A 21,812-nucleotide genomic window follows, 5' to 3' on the forward strand; every position below is an offset into this window, starting at 1 on the left:
AAGTGATAGACCCACGCTAAAACTATTTTAGTACCAGAGTACACAGACTTCATGCCAAATGATTACATTCACCAACTAATATAACCTTTACTTTTAATGATGCTAATGCTAGAATGCAGATGAGCCAAACATCTCCCAATTGTCAAAGTCCGATTCCTTTCTTATAAAACGACAAATTTTTAGATGTTCAATCCTTACCATTAGCATCATCATCATCATCATCTATATCTTTGTCCACTGCTGGACATAGGCGCAATATGCGCCATTTAACCTGGCTTCGGCGTGTCACGTCCAATTCTTGCCAGACCATAGCCATCATTACCATTAGCACACGTTTTTAACTTGCCTACTGCTATAAAAATATGCAACATACTATTCCAATGCACTCTTGAACGTCAATAATAACGTTATGGATACGCTACAATACAAAATACGTTGTTCGGCATCACAAACAAGATTTCATAATAAAATTACGGTGACGTGCAGCCGTTATTGACATAGAGCCAATAAAATTCAGTCGGTATACGACTTTCAGTATTGTAATTGTATTGTGTGCGGTATAACTACTCCACTGAGGTCTCGAGCTGGAAACCCGGCTCTATAACATGAGACCTGATATAGCTGCATTTGCTGTTGGTAGGATATATCTTATGTATATCCGCCCGGATAGCGGCCACCGTGCACTAGGTGTTAAAACCCGCCATAGTGGCCCATGTAATTTGGCTATATCTCCGTATATCCGGCTACTACATAAATAGGCCAGCATAATTGTGTCGAGTGTCGAAGGGTAATCATTTCACGTCAGTCGACATTCTAATGGACCCCACTCCACTTACCATCAGGTGTAGCGAAGTCACTTTGCCAACCTATAAACAAAACATAGCTCGCGAAACGTAGGTGTGTTATATTTCTACTTAACTTTCAAAAAGGAAAATGGCTTGATGCTATATATGCCACTAGGATAGTTTTCACCCTCTTCTAAACTATCCCAAATGAAGTCTCAGTTTCCCTTATTTACTCCTATTGTTATACTAGGAACAAGATTTTTGGTCAGCAAACGAGATCAAGTAACCACTTGTAATCTAAGTTTCAAGCGTCTTAAACGACGGCCCTTCATTGTAAACGTGTCCGTTTTCTAAGGAGATTACATAGTTTTGTAATTTGTGAAGGATGGTTTAACCTTCTCGTATTAAATGTCTTGACAGTTTATCACTTAGTATTTTGTTCAGAAACCTGATGGAAATAATGCTTATAAGTGGAGAAATATGTTAACAATAAAAAATAAGTATTACACACTATGTCCTTACATGAAACTGAAAATATAAAAACATTAACGCTTTCATAGTAATTCCTTGTCACTCAAACAAATTTTTGTATTTCTAGCAATAATGTACACCAACAAACAAACAAGCACTACATATTATAACATTAAATGCAATAAAATAAGGTACAGTTTGTGATATGTTTGCTTATAATAGGTGTACACAGCATTTACCACTGACAAGTTCTGGGAATCAAATCCCTACTTTATAGTTTTTTCAGTAGAATACATATACTTCACAAACATTCAATAAAACAATGTTGAAGTAATCCCATTTTAAAGAACCACAAAACCCATTCAACATAGTGGTTATCAGAGTCCATAATACCTGCAATAAAGGCGTACATTAAAATTGACACAATCAATATAAAACGTTTTCAAGATTGAAATGATATTCGAAATCATTAGTAATAATGGACGTGCATTTATAAAAATCTCAATCGTGCCATACACAGTGATATCTATACAGAGTATGGATTGGTTTGTAATCGTTCCCCGCATGAATATTTATTGTTAATTTGTAAACCCGATGGCTCGATAGTCCCAAGGCGTACGGAAAGCAATATTTTATTATTTTGACATTATTATATCAGAGTTTAATGGCAATGTTCGACTTTCAAATTCACGGTAATGGTCACGAATTGTCTTCGTAATATAGTAGGCAAGCGCGGTTTGTTATTTATGGGAGGTACGATTAGTAATTTGTAATCAGATTTACCCTATTTGTGTGTTTTGTTCGTTACACGGAAATTGGCCAGCTCCGGTAGTTTATTTGAAATTCCGTTTGGAATCTTTCACGCCTTAGTTAAGAGAACATTTAGATTATGACTATTGAGATAAAACATTTCCTGTAATCGGTTGTAATTCAGAATGGAAGTTGTAATATTTTACTATCAGAACAAATAATTAGAGTGATTGAAACTTTGCAAATAAGAGGGTAATGTGACTTTGTGTTTATCTTCCAATTTACTATATTTCAAGATGATGCGACAAAAATACTTTAAACAAAATTAACCATCAATGTAATAATGTAACCAATTAAAACTCTACATAACCTGATGATAAAACAGCGGCGATAGCCTAGTTTGGACTGGAACGAACTGCCGAGACGAATGTCTTGGGGGCGTTTGGAGAATTTCACCACGGTATCCCCTGCCTGTCGTAAAAGGCGACTAATAGGGGCCACGATGGGGGTCGTCGGCGGGCAGCAGGGGGCTGTCCGCCCTAGTGCATTTTTGTGCATTTTTGCACATCTTTCGGTTGACCCCGGGATGGACGGCAGTGTGCAGTTGGCCTCATGCTGCCGTAGACGCCGAGGGCGTCCTTCGGTGCGTGGGGCTCCTGAGCCCCTCCCCCACAGGGAGACGGGCCGCACTAGGCGGCACCGCGCAGGGGCGGCTGTGGAAGCAGACTTAGACATTTCCGTCAGAGGAAGCTCGCAGTCGTCCCTAATGCACCGAAGAGGGCCACCGCGGAGTTTTAGTTGGTATGCCGTGCGTTGTACATAGGTTAGGGACTCGGCCCGGCGGTCGCCTGAAGGTCGACATCAAATCCAGGCGGCGCAATGCCGGGTCGTAAGGCACGGTGACCCCAACATAACCGCTCAGTCGCCCCCCACGAAGGCTGAGCGGTAGTCATAAGACACTTTCTCCGCGAAAACAAAAAAAAAAAAAAAAAAAAAAAAAAAAAAAAAAAAAAAGGTTGAACACTCAAGGGCAGACGCCTTTGACTTTTCCAAAATATTGTGTGTGTATTATTTGTGAATTATCGCTTGCTTTAACGGCGAAGGAAAACATCGCGAGTGAAGCTGCATACCTGAGAAGTTCTCTATAGGAATTTCGATGGTGTGTGAAGTCTACCAATCCGGACTAAGCCAGCGTTGTAGACTAAGGCCTAATCCCTCTCAACAGAAGAGAAGGACCGATATTATTAGTATTATAACCTTATAAGAAGTACTTAACTGGAATTATATTTAAAATATCTCGTGAAAACATAAACAGGACTCGGCAAATATTGAAAATAGGTTGGAATTTACTATAACATGCCTGACGGATTTGCATTTATTATTTCATTAGAAATAGTAATTTAAGGAAATAGCTCTAACTGGTGTTAGTCTGGTTTATAACCCGCTAAGATAAACATTGATTCAGTGCAGTGAATAACCACAGCTATAATTTTATTTAAAACAGTAGTTTTATCAGAGCTGAGAAACTTCAACGGCGTTGTAACAGGATGCACGTTTCCTGCACTAGATCTATCCGCTAATATGACTCGACATTCTTGTAAATAAGTGCTTTTTTATGAAAAGTTATTTTGCAATGTATAAAGGAATGAAATGCTGTACCTGATTTATAATTTTTCTAAGTATATGGCACAGAGTTTGTGTCGCATCGCATGTCCCGTGACCGGGTGTTTATTTTGCGGGAGGAAAGATAAGATCCGCGATTGCAAACATTTCGTACATAACATGGTGGATACTTCAGAAGGTCTTGAGGAAACACAGTTAAGGTACACAAAAAAAACACATTCAATTTTCAGAAATTTGGTCTTAATTGTGCCGCCCCTACTTTAAAATATGCCACCCCCTATGCCACTGCCGTCACTAGGCCGCGGTCTATATGAAAAATACGCTAATGATAAAGAATATTAATATAGGCGTCATTAGGAAAAAGAACAAGTTGAGGACAATAATCCCCTAATAATAATTCATAATATCAAAGGTAATAAATTTAAATTTAAAACAATAATGTAGCAATTCTGACTAATGTCTTTGTCATTTAAATATCAGGTTCATAAAACTCAATCTTTAAGGTATTAATTTAGTGAAACCGATTTTCTTATATAATTATTATCCTAGTATCCCATCAATCTAGCAAACGAAATAAAACTCACAATTGTATTTCAATAAAACACAACATTTTGTATATTATTTAATGTTAGAATCAGTAACAAATCTGGAATCCAACAACAGCAATAGTACCGCAGTTGCGAACTCAGACCGTTTCGTTTTGCAATCGGCTCTCATGCCTTTAGATTACAAAGGTCATACGAGAAAGATTCCTATCTATCTATACACAGAGGTCACAAGGAGCAAATCATGATAAAAATAACAAAAAAATAAACGCGTGGGTGATTTCAATAAAGAACTTTAATCAAAATCCTTAGTTAATAGAATAAGACAACTGTGCGTGGGCCGAGCGTACTTGATTCGATTCGATTGTCTACCTTCGATATATCGATAGCAACTGATTAGGAGCGGAGATCAGTGATGTGCTTCCGCATTGGAGGCCGATGCCTTCTGATAGATTAACGAGTAGTCATTCAGATGTGAAACACGAATGATCGATACGTACGCCCGACACTTGTGTGTTTAATAATCGAATGCTTTAACGTCGATTAGAATAGGTCATTTAAGCATAGAAATTTATAAACTCGCGCCTGCTGTGTTGTTTATCTATTTTTATTGGAATTGATGAATTTTTGTGTGAAATGATGAATGATTAAAACTATTTAATACGGAATTATATTTTGTGCGTGATATTAGAGTAATGAATATCAAATATTACAGGTTATTCGAATTGTTAAATTCCTGGATTCGATTATGTTTGAGTTTTGTTTTATTTGTGATATTGTATATACAAAACACTATATAATATTATACTTACATATTATAAATGTATTACATGTTGATTTTGAAATATCAATATCATAACCACGATACAGCATAATTGCGATTTACCAATTACCCGTTTGATAATTCGAATCACCCGACCGAACTTAAAGAGCATTCTATTTAAATATATTGAATGTTATTCGAAACCATTCAACGCAAACGAGTAACCTAATTTCAAATGATCGGATACAAGTATTTATATTACCATTCCATTCGTCAACACTACAATAGACTTTAAAAAAGAAACAGTATCTGTAACGATATTTAAAACATTATTTTAACCCACAAAAGTGAATACAATTTACATCAAACAATAAGAAATACAATTCGAAATCACTTTATATAAAATTTTAATCCAAGATTTATAATTAACTTGCACCTAAGTAGAATCGCGTGCAGGAGTTAATTCAATCTAAAATCACATAGATGATTGCGTGTGCAAACTAGACATCGGAAAGAATCGCCAACCGTTCTCGCTGTACATATCTCGAAGGTAACATCTAAGACAGAACGAGTGTAAACGCTATGTTGCAGATGTAGTTACAAATCACGTTTATATTATATATTATATAATATTACTGCAAATTAAATTAATCTTCTTTTTCTCTGTCTATTTTGGTGTATTCCTATTAATCCTAAAATGATATTGTAATTAAAACGGACGGATACGGTATCCCTTTTTTAAATACAGGCTTAATATTATCCTCATCATGATAACTGATAAATCATTTTGACCTGTCTTTGTACTTGCCATTAAGTTAATATACGTCATAGATTGAAAATTCTAACTAGACAAGTAATTAGCCTAATACTATCCCTCAGTTGAGCAAACCGCATTGGGCCGTTGGGACATCATAAACCTATATAGGCTTATCGTTAATTATATAGATTACAAATAGCGTGACTATCCACCATATAGCCAATTCAATTCCCAAATGATGCTGATCATTACATCATAATTAAACATGTAGTAAAACGAATTATGCCTATTTCAATTTATATTGGTTAATTTTAGTAACAGGCTACAAAATTATTTCATCAGTCATCAATATGCTGATTATGGCAAAGAGTGCTTATTTAATAGTAGCATCACAGCATTTCGTCGATATCTTTGCATGTCGCTTGATGGCTTTCTGTGAGACAAAGGTACTATCTCAAGCCTAACCATTCATACTGTAGATGAATATTATGCCCAAAATGCCGTATGAGATCTGCTTCTTTATCATCAACTACAACTATTTGTGAAACTTAACTTTATAACTTTACAACATTAAGACACTACGAGACGGCTAATTAAAATACTACTTTATATTCTCTGCGTAAAATAACCACATTTGCCTTTGTATGCCTTTCAATTGCGATAACTACTGGTTTGTTTTATTTGGCTCCCGGTATAATGCTAGCATCTTCGTTCAGTGCAAAACGGATGCTGATTACGTGGTTACCAATCAATTTATACGCATTCCTATCCAGACTCATCTGATATACTGGAAATAAGAATAATGCAAATAACTGCATGCCAATATCGTTAACTCAAGTTCAATTTTTTTATACATATTATACTCAATAGATTCGAAAATATCTGTAAGGGTGTTATTGTTGAATTAAGATTCTATCTTAGTATTTCAAATTTAGCCACTATAATGAATTTGACAATAACTAACAATCCACCTTAAGATGAACAATTTTTGAAGTAGAAGGAGAAATACATTGCCGTAAGGCATATTAATGCTAATTAAACCTCACACAAGGCCGAAATTCCTCTGGATGTCAAAAACTCCGACAAGGCAGTGATCGACGTTGTATATTTAATAGATGGTTTTTCTATTTCAAACAATGGAGTTGGTATCATTAATCTCTAAACTACCGGTAACGGGTCTTACGGACAATGATGGCTAACTACGTACCGATGGTATCTGGTCAGATGGAACTAATCGATTCAGTGGTCTCGACTGGCTTTCATTAGAGTTATTGGGTCACGTTTTGATGATGGTGATAAGTGATTCGCGCCAGAACTTAGCGTTGTCTAGTTTGAACATGACAACAAATTCTGTTGTGATAGATTGATATTTAGTTTTAGACAGCCCGATTAGTTCGCTTCTATGAAAAAATATGGTTGGTACATTTTCAATGTTGTGCAACTAATGATTTACTTTTTTATTGATTTACTCTTTATCTATAGTAGGATACAGAAAAAATATATTGTTATGGCGTCATATTTGTGCTATGTACATATGTCATACACGAAAGACTTAGCTTTGAAAGTTTTAAACAGCATAATTAATCAATCTTTTAGCGTGTTAAAGTTATATGAAAATTCATTCATTATATTGGGACTGAATTGTTTTTTACTCAAGTGGATGCAATTTAACTGCTACCCAGAAATTAAGTTCGTACTTAAGTACAAAATTCATCAATATTAATTTATTTAACACATAATATTTCTATAATTTCAGCGTGGTACTATTTCTCAGTATTAATTTATCCTAGTCCTGCAAAGCGAAAGGTTTATCCGCTCCGGCGACAGATTTTTCTATCAAACTTCGAAATTAATTTTGAAGTTACGTTCTGACCAACGCTCCGATCCTAGTCCCAACTGTCGGCCTGTCTCCAAGTTATTTTATTGCAAGTTAACTTTCACAAAAATGGAATAGAGCATAATCATTAATATTAATATCTAGTCCAAACTTCATTTATATTAATATTGTTTAATACACCAGATGCAGTTATAGTATTCGATTTCTGGATATGAATCATTTATGATTTTTTATATTTAATTGTTATTTTAAGTATTTTGGTATAAAGATACGTACCAATTCGTGGTCACCACACACACGAATTTCACAGTACTGTAAATAAATAACTGCCGTTTTGAAATTCCAAAAAAGAAAACATATATTCTGATACAAGTTTAACCAACCGAAAGCATATCCAACATGAAATACGAATATCATATTTGCTGACAGGTAATATAACCAAACATAAAACACAGATTTCCTATACATTTTTTTTCGTAAATATTACTCCGAATTCAGTGTTTCAACGAAACCATTTGCAATTTAAATTCGTCGCTTGGGAGACGCGTGTCTCCGATATTGACTCAACGGGTAGAAGTAGTTCGTCTGCAAGCTATGAATCTACTTTAGAATGTTACTTGTTTTCATTTGTTTTGCATAATGAAATTCTGGTGAAATAATTGAATATAGTCAAGACTGATGTTATTGGAGTAACGTAAAATCGAAACTTAGCTGACGATAATCTTCAGACGTCAGTGTCATATCTTTACATCTGTCAAATAAATCAGAAATTTGTTGAAACGTATTTATTAAAAGTAAAGTGTTACCGAGGACCTACAGATAGATCACTATCTTTTTCTAAAGCATGTAAAAAAGTAACAGTGCTAAAACTTTAAAATCTATTTATATAGTGCATAATTTTACTTTACTGTCTCATATTATTATTCAATTCTGACTCACGACGCCAGTATTAATTAAGCTGATGACTTATATAAATCTATCCCTTTACGATAATATATTGTGACGTAAATAATAAAAAATCGATAAATCAAGATCCCTTTTTTAAATATTTTTAAGCGAACCAAATCAATCCTTGTTTAAAAACTGATATAAGATGTTACGTAACATTAAAATAAATTCAATAAGAACTAGTAAGAACTTAAGGCATGGCCTATAGTTTATAGTACTGATATAAGATAAGTTATGGCTGAGATGCTCTCAAATGCCAATCACTTACCGCAAAAAAGAATGAGGATCATCCTCAAATTAGTTGAAATATTATTTAATGGATAGTAATATTAACCTTCTGATCATCAAAAACTAAAAAATAAAATTTCAACAAAACACCATAAAATAAACTTACAATAGACATCGACTGCTTTGTATCGTTTAGAAAACAAAAAGCTAATCTCAAAAAGCCAAACATTGACATGGATGACAAAAAAACCTTTCATAGCTCGATGTGTCCAACTCGTGCAACAGACGGCCCGGAAATACTTTTCGGATGTCCGCCGGCAATGTGCATCTCGCTTTCCTACACAGATAACGCTCTATAGATTGCTATGAAATGCGGCTTTGATAACTTAGTAGCTATTCCGACTGTAATAGGAGTTTTTGTAAAGGAAAGAATGTTAAAAAGCCATTAGCTTTTGTTACTTCAGTTTGATGAGCATTTTTTAATTAATGAACCGAAATTTTGCAATGCTTTTCCTAATAGGTTTGAAATATATACGCATGTCTACATTTATACTACTATGGATCTACGTCACTTAAATTCACAAAAACCAGGTGCTTCTAATTTGGTTTTACATTTTTGTAAATGGTATCATGCACCTGCCCTAGATTTTGGTGAAAGCCTACCACTCTAGTTTGTGGTGAGCCTTGCTAACAAATCTGTGACGAAAGACCTGATTCCATCGAGTTCCGACGAAGCGGTAAACTCAACTACATACCATTCCCAATACTAAGGATGAAGAGACTAATTACTAAGGGGAAATTTGTCCATGAAACAGAAATCGAATATATGTGTTCAATTAATGTCAAACCTAATTTATAAATAAAATTAAAATTGATGCCTTGCAACTATCCAGATGATGCTGATGGGACATAAATTTAAAAGAATAATTTAGTAATGGCTATTGATTTATAGTCTGTATTCAATTATAATTCTAGACTAAGGAATCTATTGAAAGATCGTGTAAACCGCCTTTTTGAATCTAACAAGCTGAAAACAATTTTAAAATCAGAATATTGCTATACTTTAAATATATTACCGTTCTTCAGAGTTTGATTAAGCAATCGCAGTAAATAAATATTAAAGCGCCCTGAGTATTAAATCAAAGGCTTTCATAGGAAACTCAGCGCGAGGTAAAACCTCGTTTTATTTTGCCGTGGCCATAAATTTTATAATATCCGCTTCTGGTTAGCGAAGGCTTCCTTCCGGTGGGTTCGTTTAGCTCCGCTAGAACTTTGAGCCCACAATTAGGTACTTCTTTCCATCGCAGATATTTGAGTAATTGGAAGCAAATTGGATAATTAATTTTGCCGTAGACATCAATTAGCGGTCGACGATATAACGTTATCAGTAAATAAGTATCTTTGAACCTGATTTTATGTGAATACTAATAACTGGTTGAAATGTTATTGATTATATAAAAATGCATTTAATAGCTGTTTAGCCAGTTAATTCAGTATAAAACATCATTGCAACATTTAGTTATGTCTTAGCTACTCAATAATAACAATAAAAACAAACGCCCACGGACTCACCGCCATGAATAGACTAGAGATCTCGACCAAAGACATAATATCACCTATCCCTTCCTATATCATGCTGCATTAACTCACAGAGGAATTAGATTTTTTTATATTAATGGAGACATTTATAACGCACTGAATCGAGATCCTTAAACGCAATAAGTGTCATCACATCCGTGATATACGTCGTTGAATATGAAAACTGGTGTTATTTATGTAGATTTTTCTAATTCCACTTCTTGTTGAGGCCAAAGCCCAGGATGAAAATGTATTTTATTTTAACGCCATCATAAATCTTTGCACACAAGCCGTAAAATGAGAGCACCTTATTCCGCAGTATGTGCGTTGAGCACACGTAAATTTAACATTTTCAACGATATTGTTCGTGCGTTTCGCTCACAAAATAGCCCAGTTTTGATGAATAGCCTTCCATTCATAATTAAATTCGTTTAATTTTGTAATTATATAGTATATTGTAGGCCAAATTGAGTTTATTTTGCTAAGCCCTTTCGGCATTTATTTTTTATAACATAATCCAGCAAATGAGTACTTACTCATCACAGATATCAATCAGATATCATCTTAATCTGGTATAATGGATGTTTATTGCTTATAAATATCCATTAAACCAGATTAAGGATCAGCAGCTAATTTTAAAGAAGTAAAAGGCACTAGAAGGGAAGAAATTATTTGGACCTTCGAAAATCTCGAATCACTATACAAAGCGCAATAGCAACCTGTCACTTACCGTTTATTTTCTATTATATGATGAAACTCCTTAATCGATCCACTCATACATGATATAGATAAAGCCAACTTCAATACAGCACAAATGTTACTTTTCAAACAAGAAGTATAAGGTACAAAGAACGCTCAAAACATTAAATTTCCTTCTAAATATTTCGCTATACAATGACATGTCGCTACACGCCCGTATCTATAATATGAATATTCGCACAAAATTGTCAACTAAGTAAAGGATCCGTTTAAATTGAAGATACACCCAAGGCTCACACATGGAGCTGGATTGAAAATAATCCAAGTAGAAAATTAATCCTTGATTACGTTCCTCTCCTGCTCAGATTTGAGGGCAAAGATCGTTGATACAGAATGAATGGAAGGTGTAACAATGCTTCACAACACACTTTACTTCTATAGGCTTTTCGGATATTACATTTCATATCCGTGTATGACTAAGATCTATACAAGAGAGGGCTTTCTCCCGTTTATTAAAACTGAAATATCAATTATAGCTTAATTTGCATCGAGAATGCGTCCTCGCATTGTATAAAAAAATTTGGCTAAGTCTAGTTATTGGAAAGGCGGGAACTTAGATGACATATTATTTACTAAAAAGAAATATTGGACCAATCAATCAGCTTTTAAGTCTTGTTATAATATACGTCCAGATACCTATAGCTTACCCTTTTATTTTAAACGACTTTTAGTAATCGCTAACAAATATCGAAAATAGAATTACTAAAAGTTTTTTTATAATTGTTTATTTTAATCTCATCTATTAATTTGATATCTTTTGCGTTTTGCATACCCATTGAAAACGAAATATTTCATCCTTTGCTTATCCTACCTGAAATTAGAATATTGAAGTTTCAATCCTTAAGTTATACATGACCCTCTCATTTTCTCTACTCGACGAATAATCTTTGCGAAGTATATTTCTTTTTATTCGCAATTATTATGTACTTCGCCGTATACAAAATAAAATCAATAAGTCGCTCAAAACCATTGCCCAGATTAATTTAAATTTAGAACACTGAAATGCAGCCATAATATTATTTAATCTATGTACAAGGAACTTTCAAATCAAACTAAAAAATCTAATCACAAATTAATATTCCATAAGCAAAAAGTCTGCAGGACAACTCTAACAGTTGAAAATTCTTTTCAGTTTTGGAAACGCATAGGGTTATTCGAATCCTTACTTTATATTTTCGATACTAGTATATAATATAACCTTAGCTGCGCTATAAAAAATGCCACAGCAAAGTAATATTTTTCTGCAATCTAGGGTAAAAGAATTGACGCGTTAACTAATCCATTGTTACAAAGAGTATACAAACCCAACTGAATGTTTTGTTATTAGCAAACATAGTGAAAACTACAGTTCGTATTTTAACAAAGATTTCTAGTTAATTATGAGTATTTCAACTTCTAGCACAATACAATGGGTTGATGTTAATAAAATATAAAGTAATTACTTTTGTAGTTTAGAATTGAATTCAATAAAATTTTATTGTTAAAGTTCGATACAATTGATCGATGTAATTAACTAAATTTACCAATGCATCTAGCAATTCAAGCGTTTACTGACAAACATTTCTGTCATAAGCTTTCACATTTATATTATTAGAACATTCATACCACGTAACTAGTTTACCAAAAAACATATTTCACATTGTATTCTGCAATTTATTCCCTCCCAAAAACCCAGAAATTCCTAAACTCCCAATAGATCACACAAAGTATAAATTTTCCAGTTAAAATTTCAACATTGAAGAGAAATATCAATAGCGTCGGTTCGCAATTTATATTTTCGTTGAGGAAACCCCTCACTAAAAGATCAATTTCGCGCTTGGACAAGTTTAATGTAAACTTAAGTGCCTAGGGGAGATACCGCCAAATGAAAGCCGGTCCTGCTAACAAATGTCTCTATGTTATTGAATTTTTCGCCTTAGGCCGAGAGAATTCTTTGAGAATTTAATTCCTATACAGAAACTGTTGAAGTCGAAATAGGACGCTAAGTCACAAATTACTTTAGGATCTTTTAGATATTTACGGTTACTTAACTTTCCATCCTGTTATGTTCGTAAGTCTATATCGTATAAAATGAATGTACGAAGGGCTAAAGGGCTTTCAATTCTAGGAGATTTTTATATACATCATGCAGACATTTTGAACTGATTTACGTGATTGTTTATAATACGATAAGTTTATTAATCTTACGTAAATTCGATACATTCGACAAAAACGTGCTAGTGAAGAAACCTACGAGATAATATTAAAAAACTTTTCAACAAATGTGCATATGAATGGCAAATAGGTCGTTTCATCAAAACACACAAATGATAACTGTCCAGGTACTTATCGAAGACCTGGACTGGTCATGAACTTTGAAGATACCTCTGAACCCTTCAATGTTATTCATATTTCATGATAAGCCAAGACTTCACAAATAACGTTCTCTAATCGAGCAACGTAATTAAGAGACAATAAGCATTCTTATATTTTAATTATTTAAAAAATAATAATTAATAAGACTTATTTAATTGTAATTTAAAATATTTGTAACATGTTCATGCTGTGACAGCCTGTAATTAAAACAGCACTGCAGCAATTACTTACTGAATTGTTAAAAAAAACTATGTAAGGTGGTTGTTTTGTTGGCTGTTCAAATAAATAAATAAAACATTTAATTATACTCAAAAATATCCAAAAGGTTGCTCCAAATAAAATATTTCAACATTTGCAGTCCAATTTGTTATATATACGCAAATAAAGTCCCATTACATAGTGGTAGAAGATAGCACTGAACAGCAAATTCGTAACTTTAAAATTTCCAGGCACGCGTCACTTTTTGTTCAAAGATGCATTATCGTAGATTCACAACACTCTTCCGTTGGAAAACTTTGATCGAAAACCACACGTAGCAAGAAACGTTGTAGCCTGAGAAAATGTTCGCACAACTTTGGATTTTATCAAATATGCTGCTCCCAGCACGCTCGAAGCCAAACAACTTGGAACACTTGGCGTGTTTGATCTCAGATACTCGTGAGATGGATTCTGATTGATTTTATCTACTGATGTTTGTGTTAGAAAAAGTTGCCATGTATTCGGATTCAGCGGAAATGTTACGTAATGACGTGTACACAGATCGTGCTCATTAGGACGAATGTTTTTGTGTCGATACGTTCCCTTCAAATAGTACTCAGCTATTTTGACTCTCATAATCTATTATGATATTTGGATTTTCGGTTGTCTTACTTCATTCTGTCAACAGTATACGTTTACACAAATTTTGTTAACACTCATAATTGTTCGTATTTTACCATATATCGTTTAAACTTTTGACATGTCTGCCAAATTCAAAGTTAACTATTTACATTTAGTAACAACTGCACAAGTAACAATAATAACATTCTTACAAATAATAAAACCAATTGTTGTTTTAATTAAACAACAACATCCAGCAACAGAACAATCCGACATTTCTTAAAGGAACGTCGGCAAACAAATTAATAACAAAGACGAAGCTGATACTAATTTATCTTTGGACAAATAGAGCAAACAGCAGGTGTAAGCCGTAATAGAAAGCCATTTGTTTACCGTCGGCAAACTTCACCTCGTAACCCTAAAATCTAATTGGATTTAATTCCATTAGCAAAGGTCCAAATGGGACCCCTTAATTGTGCTGACCGATGCGGGTGTATTATACGGACTCTGGACCTCCCGTTTTTCGAGCGTGCGTCATTTCATAATGGAAAACATTTGCAAATTGGAACGAATATTGGCCGAACGATGGTTACACTAATATAGGTCAGCATTTGGCACACTTGAATTGATAAAAGTTTGTAAAATCCAAATGCAAGGCATTTCGGCGTGATTGTGATTATGAATTTTGATGTGAGTTGAAATCATATGTTATTTGTTCTAGAGCAATTATCTAGAAGCATATTACTTAACATGCTTATCAATGTCTATTGAGTCACGACTCGAAATAGAAATATTTTTACAAATATGTTATCTTTAAGTATATAATTTTTTGGACATCTGCCACCTGACAAGCCATATCAAGGATAAATTCCAAGCTGATCCTGAACAGAAAAACGCCACATCACTCTGCCAGGGAATGGAAGGCTGAACCTCAGAGCGGTAGTCATTGCGTCCATGCAATACAACTACCGAGACAGTCCATATCTTTGTACAACAGAAGAGGTATCGTAGAGATCATTTTGATTTCTAATAATCCTTTTATTTTTCCATATTGTCGCTTATAAGGTCTCGCGCAGACGTTGACCCTACATTACCCATAAAATTATAACGAAGGTTCGGAACAAAATTGAACTCTAGAAATGCATCGATAATCGATATTATTGGAGCCGTATCAATATTGTCAAGGTCATTCCGTCGGACACTTATCTTTGCCCGAGTTACTATTATCCTGATATTTATTAGGCTTGGGCTATTGTTTATCTTCTGAAATACATTTCAATTGATGAGCAGTAGTCAAGCGAATTTGAAACTGAACAGCTGACTGTTTCAATGACTTTAAAACAGATAAGTTAAAAAATGAAAGTAATTTGTCAGACCAAAAATATACCGATATAATTGTGTCGACTGGCGAGGGATAATCTCTAGTCAATCGACACTCCATCCAGACCTCACTCCGCTTGCTATCTGATACAGTGAAGTCACTTCGTCGTGACTGTTTAAAAAATATTTAAAGATTGCGTATTGATAAAATATAATACTTATTGATTATTATTCAATACATATAATGTGTAAATTTTATTTATTCTAACATCGAAAACCTAAAAACTGTCCTCAATCTGGAAAAAATATTTGTGGAAACTGTTTGGCTAATGTAAAAATTATTATGTTTAATTCAAATGTTATTAATGTGTGCTGTTTGTTTTCCTAAATAAAGTAAAATAAAATAAAATGTTGAACATTTTGTTTGTTTGAATGTGTCTTTGGAACTTCTGTTCTAAAAATAGTTTGTTTAATAAGAAATTGGAATATCCTTACATTATCCTTAAATACTTCAGGTTACTATTCATTCAAAAAAATAATTTTATCCCGGTAACAGGCTAGCGAGGGCAAATTCGCTAACAGAGGTGTCAAAGATAAATCGTTTTATTTTAACCGCCATTGATAAAAAATTACTGATTTGACTAATGTTATAAGACCGATTGTACTGATAAGTACCTAAATGTATGTATACAGTACGGAGAAAAATAGCCACAATAAAAAATAATAAAAAAAATCTTTTATAGTTTATTAGTAGTACACACATCTACCTTTTGAAACACGACCGCCACGCATTCCTTAACTGTATTCATTTAAACAAAAGTGTACAGTAAATGATCAAATCGCACTTTTAGTTCCGTTTCAAGTGCGTCCCCACATAAAAACTGCGCCACATGCATAGGTCCTTAAGTATCACAATTAATGTGGCGAAAATCTGCTATTATTATCATAGTAGAAGCAGCCCTTCATGTAATAAAGGAGTCTACCACATAACTATCCTTTACAAGCGTTTACTGGTATAATGGTTATAGACGTATATGCATTAGTACATATTCACTAAACATTATTTGTATTTAGTAGTGGTACTACTAATCTGGACAAAACAGCCCTTCATGTAATAAAGGAGTCTACCACATGACTATCCTTTACAAGCGTTTACTGGTATAATGGTTATTTACGTATATGCATTAGTAAATATGCAATAAACATTATTTGTATTTAAATTTACACAAAATGAGAAATCCGCGTCCATACTTCACAATATTAATCTGTAGCTCATAGCAAATTACTTAAGATACACAATTATTGATAGCATAATATTTTCAAAACATTCCTCATGCGACTCCGCCCGCGTAAACGTCTGTTCTCTCGATAAAGAGTAGCATATTATAGTATTTAAGGATTACTATCCTACTAACTAAAATTAGTTTCCGCTATTTTTTTTTTTAATCAAATCTGCAATATTTGCGGATTAATGTGTTCAACAAACAAACAATAACTTCGAGTTAATAATATTATTATCAATTGGATAAAAGCTAATTATTTTTATTAATTAAGGATGTAACGTTAATATTAAATGTATCGATAATTTCAAGTGATTTTATTTCTTTCAACCACGGGAAACTATGTTCGTTTATCATAATTTGCCATATCCTGGTTTAATTTTAACTACTAAACATATTGTAATTCTTATTGAAATTATGAATTTTGTCTTTCAATTTTTTATCTATTTCTTGATTTTTTCCCGTAACAAATTTTGAGCATTATCAATTTGCATATTATAAATAGTATAATAGCCTGGTATCTATAATATTAAAAACGACCCCGAGGAAGTTCCTGGATATTCGTTTCATCTCTACATTTTGACTTATGTTTCACCAAATATATTTATTGACAATAATAATTTTATATTAGCTACAGTACGGGATAGTAGTAGCGTAGTATTCTATATTTGCTCTATCAGAAAAACGCATATAAATACGAAATGCCAGCAAAAAATATCGCGCATATCTGTACATAAATACACGGATATTACAAATATAATACACGCTTTAGTAATAAACATCGATATAATATCATTTACATGTCTAATATCATGCGTGCCTAGATATGGTGCAGTTATCTAACTAGTGACTGAGTATAATATAATTACACATTACTTTTTAACGTTCCGTGTAAACGGTAGCTTCGAGGCTTAAAAAAATGGCTTCCACATCGACCGATATTGAAAATAGTAGATCTGCACCCACAACACAACTAGATGCCAATGAATACAAGTTAAAAATATTTCAATCAACGTTAAACTGTATAGTGCATATTACTATAGGTGCAACAGTGTTCGTTACGTTAATGTTCGCGTTTAGAAATGGATTACCTATCGGTACAACCTCGCTTCACGTCACTTTGTGTGTCATAGGGGTGAGTATTTAGTTATAAAGCAAATTTTCTAAAAGTATAATCTTACTAATAAATGCAAATGATTGTGAAAATTTGGTGGAAGTTAATTCAGAGCCGAATGGATTTGAATGAAATTTGACACACGGATAGACCATTTCATGAATTAATACATACATTAATACATATACTATTGCCCGGTAATTTTCTTCCATGAGAAATAGTAGAATTTTTAATCTAATTTTGATGGCTGTATCGTCGTACAGATGGCGATTTAAATTTCTACAATTTTATAGGGAATTTTGTAGCGGGAAAGGCTTTCCCTCGGGCGAAGTCGCGAGCAAAACCTAGTATAAAATATGAGTATCTCACTTTCACGTACCATTCGCAACAATAATCAATCGACACAGTGAACATCAATATAAAATTGTAGTAAAAATAATGAAATACTATATGTGAAATGAAAAATACGGATAAATTCAGAAAATATTTTTTATCATTGAGCACTTGTTTTACACGAGTTTTTAATTTTTAAATTATATTAGAACAAGAGGTTACCGAGCATACTAGTTTAGTTATAAAATATTATATACTAGGTTTTTGCTAGGGCTATGCCTTCGCTAAAGTTCTTGAGATTAATAGTAACTATAAATATATTAATAGTAAATACTTTTGGGTAATGTTGCTTCATTGGTTTTATAAAATTATCCCCTACATAAAAAGACCCCTTTTACAGCAATATGACTAAAGAAAATAAATATTGTATCGACAAATTTTTAAAAGTGCAACATTATTTTTCAGTATCAATTGTTAATGGCCCAGGCTACCTTGGCCCTCTCTCCTAGCAATGGTTGGACAGCTCACTTGAAACTGGTACATAAGAGACGCATCCACTGGGTCCTGCAAATCGTAGGGTCTGGAATGGCCATCGCAGGCACTTTGATCATGTCTTTAGAAAAAACGGTTAACTGGAACACTCTTCATGGAAAATTCGGTAAGCTGTCTTTGCTTCTAGAACACGGCAGACACACAGCTGCGTGTGCTTCTCGAACAATTCCAGCTGAAATGCCAAAATCATGTTACATAACTTTTAAGATAAATATTTTTGATCTCTAGTTTCTTTATACAAAAACATCAATTATTTATATTCTGTTTTGTGTTGCTTAATAACGAAAATTAATAATTATTATTAGACGACTGATAAATTATTAAAAAAAAATATTACTTTGTTTTGTAACGGCACTAATTTAGTTTCAATTATTTTCCTAACCCAACCTAACCTTACCTAATTTCTAATTAATCCTTTTGCAGGATTGGTGGCTCTAGTATTCACAGTAGTGAGCTTAGTTAACGGATTTGCATCGCTTTATGCGTTCGAATTAAGGAAGTGTATACCAGGCATCCTATCAAAACTAACCCATATTTGCTTCGGAATCGTGGCCTTCGCAGCGTCATCAATCTGCCTCATCTACGGATTCGATAAGAACTTCTTTAAAAACTGGGCAACTATCCCTGTGACTAATACGTTAATCGCGTTTACCACTATTTTTACTGTTATCATTATCATAGATCCATTCATTAGTTTCTATAGGAAGTCTAGGAGTCTATTTTCAAGGTGAAGTTGAACCTTATTGTCTTGTTATTTAAGATACCTACAGCTTAAATATAAGTATGTGTAATACCGTTATTTTTCTTTCCTACATTTCTATCTCAAAAAACAATTGTTAATGAAAAATTAAAGAAGTTTTAATAAAAATAATTTAAAATTATAATTCTTTTTTTTTGCTATTAAGTGCTTACCCATAAATGGTTCTAAATTTAAGATTTAGAACGCTTTTTTTGAAATATTATAATGTGAAAAGGACATTACTGATGTATACCACATAGTCTAGAAAACTATTATTAGTAACACTGTATTTATGTTTTAGCGTTAATTTATTTTTATATTCACAATTTTGTATAACTATATATCAGTAGCATCATTGCACCAATAAAGCAAGAAATGTAAGTCATTTTAAAACGTAGCTAATATGATTATTATAATTATAATTATTAATATAAAGAGATAAAACAAACTCATAAATGTGTGCATTGTTTAATTGCAATATAAAGGTTTAATATACAAAATATTTTATATTATTTTAATAACACCAGCCCTGTATACAAACTATCTCACTGCTAACTTGTAGGTACGGGTCTTTAGTTGTAAGCAGCAGAAAGCGTGCCTTTTAAATAACTCGCTTATACTTTACCCGACTAGGTAAGAGTATTACAGAGTTTGATTGCCTACACGCATCGGGTTCTATGATGCGTTGCCCAGGTACAGAATATTTATAATAAATAAATAAATAATTATTCCCTGTCGTTTTCTATATTATACGTAAGAGTATAAATAAGGGTACAACTTTTTATTGGTTGTTATTTTATTTTCCGGGGAATCAAGACACATTTAGATAAAATAGAATACTTGTAAGACGATTATATTAAAGGTTACATGTTTAATCATTGTTATTGCATCATTTTCCTGTTTTTGTTCGTATTAGTTTATTATATTTATGAACTTGACCCTAGTTCACTGTCTGTAGACATAACTTCATCGGGGACTTACATTTCTCTACGCGGAAAACCTGTAATAAAATATCAGTTTGAATACTTAATTGCCTTTGTCACATAGAAAAACCCGATACAATGCATTCCGTAAACATTATCGCTTATATCCAATGGATAAGATATACTTTATGCTAATCAAATGTAAAAATGTGTCACACTTTTTATAATCTATACTAATATATAAAGCTGAAGAATGTGTTCACTTGTTTGTTTGTTTGAACGCGCTAATCTCTGGAACTACTAAAGCGAATTTGTTTTTTTTTTTCACTAATAGGAAGCTAAATTACTCCTGAGTGCTATAGGATGCTTTTTATCCTAGATAAACATTTTCACGCGAGCGGAGATGCAGGCAAAAGCTAGTATTCGATATACTATAACTCCTAAATAGTTTAAATTTTCATTAAAATATTCATTTTTTTTTATATTAGTTTACAAAAAAAATAAGGACCGTGTACTCGACGCATTATTATATCAGCTTTATTTTTTATGTAAGTCATATTACAATCAATTAGTCTATAATATATTATCAATAATCGTGGGATTTATCGCTAAAATATGCCAATTGAATCTATGTCTGTGACGTGTTTGCTTATCTGATTATAATAATACAACTTAACGTTTAAGAGCGCTCGCGCCATAGTGGCTTATATTAAAATCCCGTGTTTTACATTTTTGGGGTAAAAGTAGCAATAAGCTTATAATATATGTCCAATATTTGATTTGTTTGTGCACCGCACGTTATTCAAATCCATTAAGCGGTTTATACGTAAACGACTCAAAACATGCGAACATTGAAATATAAATGCAAATAGTTTTGATATTAATGACATTTTTCAAACAATTATCACAAAACATGTGTACCAAATTAGAAACAAATACACACAGCTCTCTATGAAATACGCAATATCGTACGCAGTCTTGCCGCAAATAAAAAAAAACAGCCATAGTGGATAAGTAAGTGTGTAGCGTTGATACATAGGCTGATCCCGAGCAACATGTTTATACCCGGTTTCAAGCAAACCGGCAGGCAAAACATAACTATTTTTCGTCAGTCGACATTCTATTTCGACCCCACTCTGCTTACCGTCAGGTACAGTGGTATCACTTTTCCATGGCCATACAAAAAAATCATGTCCGCATATAAAAACGATGCAATCCATGAAGCTACATATATTGAAGAAGATAAAAAAACAATACAGTTCAATGGAAGGCATTCTTCCATATATGAACATTTAATTTTATTTTTGTCAAACTAAAAAAGTTGCAAACTATT

The 21,812-nt window shown here is 33.2% G+C and overlaps 1 protein-coding gene and 1 long non-coding RNA gene across 2 annotated transcripts in view; one reads left to right on the plus strand and one right to left on the minus strand.

The window, feature by feature from the left end:
• Positions 1–21,812, minus strand: part of LOC119188998 — a 124,691-nt gene that overhangs the window by 95,237 nt on the left and 7,642 nt on the right. The gene's annotated exons all lie outside the window — the stretch shown is intronic.
• On the plus strand, positions 17,665–20,056 carry LOC115442771. The gene is made up of 3 exons (XM_030167922.2): positions 17,665–17,953; positions 18,731–18,923; positions 19,241–20,056. Exons 1-3 carry the CDS (start codon positions 17,738–17,740, stop codon positions 19,546–19,548), a joined length of 717 nt encoding a protein of 238 aa, XP_030023782.1. The 5' UTR covers positions 17,665–17,737; the 3' UTR covers positions 19,549–20,056.

Source organism: Manduca sexta, chromosome 11 (assembly GCF_014839805.1).
Source record: "Manduca sexta isolate Smith_Timp_Sample1 chromosome 11, JHU_Msex_v1.0, whole genome shotgun sequence".
Classification (NCBI taxonomy): domain Eukaryota; kingdom Metazoa; phylum Arthropoda; class Insecta; order Lepidoptera; family Sphingidae; genus Manduca; species Manduca sexta.

Coding starts and splice junctions, on each gene's coding strand:
- LOC115442771 (XM_030167922.2), top strand. CDS start 17,738: ATGGCTTCCACATCGACCGATATTGAAAATAGTAGATCTGCACCCACA. Junction 17,954..18,730: donor TCACTTTGTGTGTCATAGGG/GTGAGTATTTAG, acceptor ATTATTTTTCAG/TATCAATTGTTAATGGCCCA. Junction 18,924..19,240: donor CACTCTTCATGGAAAATTCG/GTAAGCTGTCTT, acceptor ATCCTTTTGCAG/GATTGGTGGCTCTAGTATTC.